Raw genomic sequence first — 8,529 nt, forward strand, 5'->3', positions numbered from 1 at the left:
TTTCCTCTCACAATCTGTACTACAAACTGAGGTGACCGCAAGCAAATGTGCAGTCGTACCTATGAAACGATCAGGGTGCATGCACATCCAAGGCGTGTGGAACATTTGCTTCAAAACTGGCCAAAATAAGGCACTGATACCAATGCAAACGTTTTAATTACAAACTAGCTCTCTGGAATTCTTCATCCATTCAGAACTAAACCCATCACTGCATAACTCTGGTGAAAAGCCCCTGGAGATGGAGGAGCTCCTCAAAGTGTGTCAGGAAAGGTTTTATTAACATCATTTTAACACTTTTTAATGAGACTCATTTTTCTTTTCTTTTGGCAATTTGGTGCAAAGGTTTACGTGCATGATTCAAAGCAATTTCAAACTTTTTCTTCAAATTAAAAAAAAATCAGAACTAAAGCCAAACAAGTTGGGTGAACAAAATAAATCAGAAACTTAAAATTCAGGAACTCCAGCTCTTCAAACCAGCGAAGCCCCAGACTTGCACACTGTTCTGAGGCTTTTATGGTGTTTTCCCTGTTTCTTGCATGCCCGCATCAGCACCGCTTCCTCGTAAAGATGAGGAGTTAGCAGCAAATGACCCCCTTCATTGCAATCAAAGGGAGGTGCCACAGCAACACAATGAACTAGATTCTTCAGATCTGATACAACAGGATGGTCAATATGAAAGTGATGGTCTCCCTGCTTCTTGCTCAAGACCCACAACTATCAGATCAACAACTGAGCAGCAGCAGCAAGTACCCCTTAGCTGCAAACAAAGGGGTCAAAGGTTTGTCGTCAATTCACTTCCAGGCAGAAAAACATTTTCCTCAAAAGAAACAATTTATTTAGAATGAAACAAAATCAGCTCAACTGTGAGCGCATGTTTGAGTGACAGCTACTTTTAAGCTGTGTGAGCCATAAAAAGGGTATTCCTTTACTTTTCCAGAAATCTTGTGTACACAGCACAAAGCAAAGAGGTCATTTTTCCACTTTAAAACACGGGCATTGGCATCACAATAGCAGATACACAACTTTTTTTTTAAGCTGCCATTTTAGTAAAATGCACAAATACTAAACAGATAAGCTTTCTTCCATCAAGAGGCCCATGGAAATTCCACATAAGCCACAACTTCTCTTCGCAAAGGTCCATTAGAGCTTGGAATCCCATGTTATCTTCCGCAGTCCACCAGCTTTGCTTGCAGGAGGAAAGAAAAGGTAAACATTTGTACTGAAACAACAACAGGTTTTCCCCTCCCCACACTATACAGATGAACATAAAGAACAACAAGGCCTAAGTATTCTACTTGGACTTCGAAAAGCACCAATACCACCCACCGGCACAAAACCTTGAAATGAAGTCACTTTCTGTATATAAATGCATAACAAGTAGTGCAGGTTTTTTTGGACTGCTGTTAAACTAGGTTTACAGGATTGAAGATATACAGGATTGAAGATATTCAACAGGTTTCTAACAGCTAACAGAACATGTCAAAAAATCAGCCACGAGGAAAACCAACTGAATGATTTATAATTCACTTGATTTTCCTCAAAGGACATTTCCTGGAGGCAACTTCTCAATAAAAACATGAAATGTAGTGTTACATGTTGATATCTTCTCATTTTGCTGTATAATTCCAACAGCAGGATGCACAGTAGCAAAGAGGTCAACTCAAGGATGCACTTAACAAACAAACTTAAGATGTTACTATTCAAGTAGTATTTCTAATCCACCCTTTTCATACAATTAGAACTGCATGAAATTAAATTCATTTAACATTTTCAAAATAATATGGTTTGCTTTGCTTAAGTCTTATACAAAGACTACTTTTATGTCAAGTTTAATGATTCATTGGAGTAGCTGTCCTTGGTTTTTACTTGTAGAAAGTCATTAAGAATGGGAGACAGGGGGAAAGAATCCCAAATCCTCTAGTTACACGGCAATGATTTCTTCAAGTCTGGTATCTTTTCATAATAGGCTCTTAGCAGGCTCCCGATAAGCACTACTGTCACTGAATTGGGAAAGGATCTCCTCAGAGGCCTTCACGCAAAACCTCAGAAGTCTTTAGACTCTCACCCCACCATTTTGTTCTCTATTCCCCACTAATACTCAAGGCCCTACACACCACAGCTAACATCCACTAGATGGTTCCTTAAGCTACCCAAGGAACTTGTGTTCTCTATTCTCTGCCCTCCATAGGAGGCTGCCTCCAAAATACCTTCAACCACCATTGGCAAGAAGAGACATCTAACTGAGAACTCATCCTTCTTTAAAAAGGTTTAAGACCTATTTGTCTGTGTTGCCTATACCTCTCATCTCCCCTCTGCGATCTGTGCAAGGGTGACAAAATCACTGTCTAAACCACAGAAGTCTATACCTTGCAGTAGTTTGAGGTAGCCTTGAGATTCACGCCACAGCGCCAGCAAACAGACTGTACACTAGATTCAAGCAAACAAAGCCATTGGCTAACAGCCAAGAGAGTTGCATAAAGTTCGCAATTTGTAAAAATCTAAAATATTAACAAAAGTATGAGTCACTTGAAGTTCTTTCCCCAAAGCATAAAGCACACTATGAAATGATGATTCAGGAAAGGGACATCCCTTTTCCACGCTAATTCAGTACATTGTAACTAATGAAATATAGGAACATCAGCCGCACACAGCATTAGAAAAGATACTGAGCTCTTACCAGAGCCACATAATGACAAATATAACCAGAAAACCTAACTCTGCTAAATTTGTTTTACTCTATACAGAAGTGGCATTAAATATGGACTTCTGCTAGCAGTCAGCTATGGCAAAGGAGGTTTAAGTGGACAGTTACTCCAATGCTGTGCGCTTCTATAGCACAAGGGAAAATACAGCCAAAAGAGCTGTATTAGAATTGATGCAGCCTGTGGCTAAGTGCTGTGTCAAAATGTTGCCTGTCACTTGTTTTGACTTTATGTACCCTTAAAAGGTTTTCAAATCCTTGTTTGCAAAACAGAACAGCAAATAAACCAGATTTAACAGAAGCAGATACCTCATTAAATAAGAAACCAAGAAACCTGGAGTGTGAAGTACAATCTTGTCCATCCCATGTTAATTTTCAGTATAGCACATCTCCAGCTCATAGAAGCCAGAGATAATGAACATGCACTTTCATTTTTCCTTGAAAATTAAGTAGTCATCTAGAATGCGCTTTCCTAGGAGGACTTCCTCAAGTGTTAGTTGTCAGAGATTTGCTGATAATTGTACTCTGACCAAGTTTGGTTGGTTTCTTTTTTTAAAAAAAACAAAACAAAAAAACCACCAAAAGGTGTCTGTTGCATATGACAGTAACAAACACTGTTCTTGGCAAGTTTAAATGTTGAATACAAACAAGCTTACTGCTAGTATTTTACATTTTTGAATTCCCAGTGGTAAAGTTGGATGGGTGGTCTTTAAAACACTAAGAGTAATTAGCCCAGTGCTTTAAAGTGATTCTAACTTCCTCCTGCAACTCAAATACAGTGAGGAAACTCACTGTAAATGCAACAAATGCTTAAAGGACAATGAAATGGGTAACACAGCATCTGTGATGAATTACATGATAATATGCAACATAGACACCAGCTAAATAAAACAGACATTCTTTGTCACAAGTAGTGAATATGCTAAATTACCTACAACAATATGGATCATCCCTTATGTAATTGGTGCCATTTCCAAAAATACCACAATTCTCACTGTTAATAGCAAGACAAACAGCTGCATTCTGCCTTCTATAAGCCCATTACATTCATGCTGAAGGACAATCCAGAAGTCCTGGATTTTACTTCCACTGAACATTAAGAGTATTAAATGAGGTTTGTAATTTTAGTTTAGAAAAAAGGAGCAGCAAAAACTAGTTTTAGTCCGTAGTGAACAATGAATACACTACAGGATCTGAGTAAGTCAGTGTCACTTTCACACAGCCGCATTTCAAAACCCATAGTTTAAACCTAGGGAAAAAGAAGACCCGAGTTCAAGATCATGTTCATGTTTCTACAAAGACGTTTGTAGAGTGTAAATAAGTATATTCATATTTACACTTCATTTGGGGACTAGCTAAAGTGGGGGGCTTTAAAATGTTTTCATCTTTTTTTCTAGATTTTATCAAGACAAGGGAGAAAAGCAAAGAGATAAATTTAAATGAAAATGAACTAGGTTTGCTGAACAAAGTGAACTACTTTTTCAACATTTTGGAGAACTTTTAATACTCTGCCAAGATGCTAAAAAACACTGCAGTCCCAATGACTACGAAACCTCACATAATGCCCACTCTACTGTACCTCAGAAGACAGACAGACAGCAGTTTCTTTCTATTAACAAAGATAAAATGGTGATGAAAACTTTACATAGTTTAATTTTCACAGAATTAAAAGCCCTCTCTGAAGAGTATACTTGTTTGGAGTCTGCACTGTGGAATCCACTATACCTGCAACTCTGAAAAAGGCAGTAAAAACAAAAAACCCATCAAATGATTAGTTGTTCTTAAAGCACCTACTTGTTTCTTGCATACTAGAGTAAGCACAAGACATTCAAGGTTTGTAACAAAGTCCTCACTTATTTACCAAAATGCTGTTACTGCTACAAACCCAAAGTGCATATATGGGACACAATGGAACTCAGAACAGGAGGAACACACCTGTTAAAAGCATACCTTCTGGGCATGCATTTCTGTGGACAGAGTGAAATCCTCAAATTAATACCTACAAAGGAATTCAATGTTCAAGCTACAGTGTACCACAAGATGAGGTGCTAGTCGCTTAAAAGAAATCAACATTGAGTCAGTCAACTCAAAGTGAAACCATTCAGGTGCCTGATAAAGGACTTATTTAACTTAGGGCTACTGGTCTAAGGCCTTCACAGAATTTCATAGACTCAAAATGAGTCAATGCCAGTCCACTATCTGGTATGTGGTTTTCTGTTTAAACTACTTAGTGCTTTATACCTGGTCTTTTAAGTTTGTAATTCTAGAGGAGTTTTTAAACCTGCTTTTAAAAAAAATCAAATGAAAAAAAGTTAAAATTAAAAAAAAAGTGGGAATTTTTCAGTTTTAGTTGAGGGTAGCAGGGAGGTTAAGCCTACTTCATTGATAAAGGATCCTCAAAATATCCTACTCAGGCAGAAGGCTAAACCTTCCTGGCTTCTAACTATAGAAAAATGTAGTTACAGAAAAACAGGTGGGGAAAATTGGCTACAAATAACGATCTAATTAAAAATAATTGTGGAGTTAGCTAAGGCTGTATCCCATAGCACCTGGCACACACTGGAGGGGCTGTGTGGAGGAGAAATAGGCAGGGTTGGATACAGAAAACACAAGGGCTTTAGGATGCACCACGGACAATGATCATGACCAGATAGTCGTCCTCTGATTTGGCCAGGGCCTTGGCCGTGGAGTCCAGGAACTGCTGGGAGAAGTCGCAGGGTGGGAAGGCGTGCAGGACCCCGCTGTTCTCCTTGTCTTTGTTGCCCCCCACAGGGAGGCTGATCACTCCGGCAGCCTGCTTTTGCTTTAGATAGGACACGAGGTTCCTGAGCGGCCTCTGTGTGGAGGTGGTGGCAGCATCACTGGCCCCAGATGAGGAGCGGTTGTCCGAGATGCCAGGCACAGCCAAGAGGATGGCATAACCATTGGGTCCCGCCACTTTAATACGGCGGGTGACTTCATCCAGCTTGGGCTGGTCCAGGCGGAGACGTTGGGTGATCTTGAGCTGGGCCACTTTGCCACCAGTTGCTCCCTCCACCAGGAGGCTGCTAGCTACACTGAGGTCCCCTTGAAGCAGGTGCATGTTGGACGGGAAGTTGCTATTCTTCAGCAGGAGCATTCCCTGCCAAGCCAGGCATAGTTTGGGAGCCCCACCAGCCTGTGACGTTCCATCTTGCTGCTGCTGCTTCTGGGGTGGAGGTTTGAGCCGGGACCCTCCACCACTGCCGCCTTCCGTGGTTCGCTCGTCCTTTTTGGCTGGGCTTTTGCACTCCTGGGCGGCTGCTGCAGTGGAGGTACGGTGCTTCCTCTCTCTTTCAGCGGAGTTTTTGCGGTCACGCTTTTCATTCTGACCTCGTTCAAGACTGCCTTTGCGTGGTTCCCGAACAGGTGATGGCCGCTCCAGCAGGAGCAAACGGGAGGATAAGCGTTCTGTGTCACTAGCATAGCGCTCCCTGCTCCCACCAAGGTCAGGACTGCGGTCTGGGGGAGATGCTGTGGCCAAACAATGTCGCTTACGGGACACAGATGAACGCTCGCTATCTGGAGAGCGGTCTAAGTGCCGGCCACCATCCTCTGCCAATCTTCGCTTCCTGGGTTGGTCCCTACTGCTGCTGGTGCTACCCAGCTCCCTCTCTCCTCGGTCCCGTTCCAGGGACCAGCCATCCCGTCGGCGCTCCAAACTTTCCAGTGGGTCATAGGCAGCTGCTCGATTGCTCCTGTCCCGTACAGGAGGTGGTGGTGGCACCCAGTCTGCCTCAGTATAGAGATCTCTGTCGCGGTTTCTATAGAGCAGTGGTGGTGTCCTGTCCCGTGCCCCCCGAAGTGGGTCTGGGGGAGCTCCACGGTGAGCCCCAAAGGCAGCTGCCTCTGCTACTAGGTCATAGTGGGTAGGTGGTGCTAGGGTCAGCGGTTGCAAGTAGGGTTGCTGGTAGCGATGCTCAGTGTCAGCAAAGTCCACTCGGAGGCGGCGGTCTGGGCCACCCAAAGGAAAGCCACGCATGTGGGCACAAGCGGCCTGAGCTGCGTCCAGACTCTCATACTGAATGTAAGCCCATGAGTCTCCTTTACGATAGTCAATAGTGCGAATGGTGCCAAAACGGTCAAACTCCCTTGCCAGGGCAGCCAATGGCACCCAGGGACCAAGGCCACCCACCCAAAGCCTGGTGGTAGGAGTGGCTTTGCCATAACCAATTTTGATAGGGTTGCGCAGCAGCACCTTTCCAGACATAGCTAGCTTGGCCCGGTGTGCCATGTCCAGATTTTCAAATTTGAGGAAGCCATAGGTGCTGGTCTGGCCACGACCTGGACGCTTGATGTCCACTTCTGTGATGACCCCGAAGCGGTCAAAAGCCCGGCGCAGGTCCGACTCGCTCACCGTGATGTCCAGGTTGCCCAGGAACAAAGTGCGGTTGGCTCTCTGATCATCCTCGGGACTGATCTCCTCCTCACCCGCAACTCCTGCACCTCCTCCTCGGAAGCCTCCAGCCGCTGCCACTCCAGCCACTCGCTCCAGCCCATAGGCTGGCCGCACACGGGTATCATAGAAAGCCCCATAGTCCCGCTCCCTCTCCAGCTCCCTAGGCAGGGGAGGTGGCGGAGGTAGGCGGCCCAGAGCGAGTTGCTGTAGCCGGTAGTCTCTGTAGCCCAGGCCCCCTCCTCCACCTGCCGGCGACAGCGCCCTCTGGGTTGCTCCGGCCGGGGGGTGCCTGACAGCTGCGGCCGCTGCTGCCGCCACGCCCACGGCCGCGGCCCCGTAGGGAGAATGAGAATCTTTGTCCAGCAAGGCCGGGGAGCGGCTGCTGCGGCGCCGGCTGCTCCCCCCGACGTAGACCGCTTCGATCTTGAGCGGCCGGTCGTACAGCACCAAGCGGCCGCGGGCGTGCTTGGCGGCGCGGGCGTCCTCCGGCCGGCGGAAGTTGACGAAAGCCACCCGCTCGTCGCTGGCGCCGGTGCCCGGCGGGAGGCGGCTGATCTTGACGCTGACGTCCCCGAAGCGCTTGAACTCGTGGAAAAGCCCGTCCTCCACCGCCTCGTCGCTCAGCGCCGAGCCCAGCTCGCTGATCTTCAGCGTCTTGTACTCGCCGCTCCCGCCGCCGCCTCCCGCCCCGGCCGATTCCGACGAGGAGGAGGGGGCCGGCAGCGCCCGGGACTCACCCCCACCGCCCCGGCTACCGCTGCTCCGGGACGACTCCGCGTTTTTGCTGCTGCTACTGCTGCTGTAGCCGTGGCGGCCGGAGCTCGCCGCCGCCCCCGACTCGTACTCGCGGCTCCCGCCCCGGCTGGCCTTGTCCAGGTGCAGGCCCCGCCGGCTGCTGCTCTCGCCAGAGCCGCCCGCCGCTTTTCCCCCGTTGCTGCCGCCCGCGCCGGAGCCGCCGGGCTTCTTGCTGCTCCGCTCGGCCCGTGCCGAAGAAGAGGAGGAGGCCGAGTCCTCGCCGCCGCCCCGGGACCGCTTGGCCTTGGCCGGGGAGCGCTCCTTGCCCTTCATGGCGGCAGGCACCTCCGGGACTGACTCCCCGACTAACCACCGCGCTCACACACCCGCCGCCATCTTGGAACCTGCCGCGGAAATGAACCCCGCCCACCTCTCACCCATTGGACAGTTAAATCATCACCCGCTCTTCTCATTGGATTATGAGCCTGTCAGTAATAAGAGGCCCTGGAGTTCCCAAGGTTAGCTAGCGGAAGATCCACCCATGCTGAGGTTGTGATTGGCAGGGAGGTCTGTCTCTCGTTACAGATTCTCGCGCTCTTATGGCTCACTAGCGGATGACCCACCTCGAAGGCTCTTATTGGACAGCTCTGGAATCTCAGCATTCTGATTAAACAGT

General features: G+C 47.3%; 1 protein-coding gene across 1 annotated transcript; it reads right to left on the bottom strand.

Moving 5' to 3' along the window:
* Window positions 1–808: 808 nt before the first annotated feature.
* On the bottom strand, window positions 809–8,258 carry RBM15 (RNA binding motif protein 15). The gene has a single exon (XM_032804905.2). The coding sequence runs from the start codon at window positions 8,184–8,186 to the stop codon at window positions 5,319–5,321; it is 2,868 nt and encodes a 955-aa protein (XP_032660796.1). The 5' UTR covers window positions 8,187–8,258; the 3' UTR covers window positions 809–5,318.
* Between the last annotated feature and the right edge of the window lie 271 nt (window positions 8,259–8,529).

This window comes from Chelonoidis abingdonii, chromosome 4, assembly GCF_003597395.2.
Source record: "Chelonoidis abingdonii isolate Lonesome George chromosome 4, CheloAbing_2.0, whole genome shotgun sequence".
NCBI classification, from domain to species: Eukaryota; Metazoa; Chordata; order Testudines; family Testudinidae; genus Chelonoidis; species Chelonoidis abingdonii.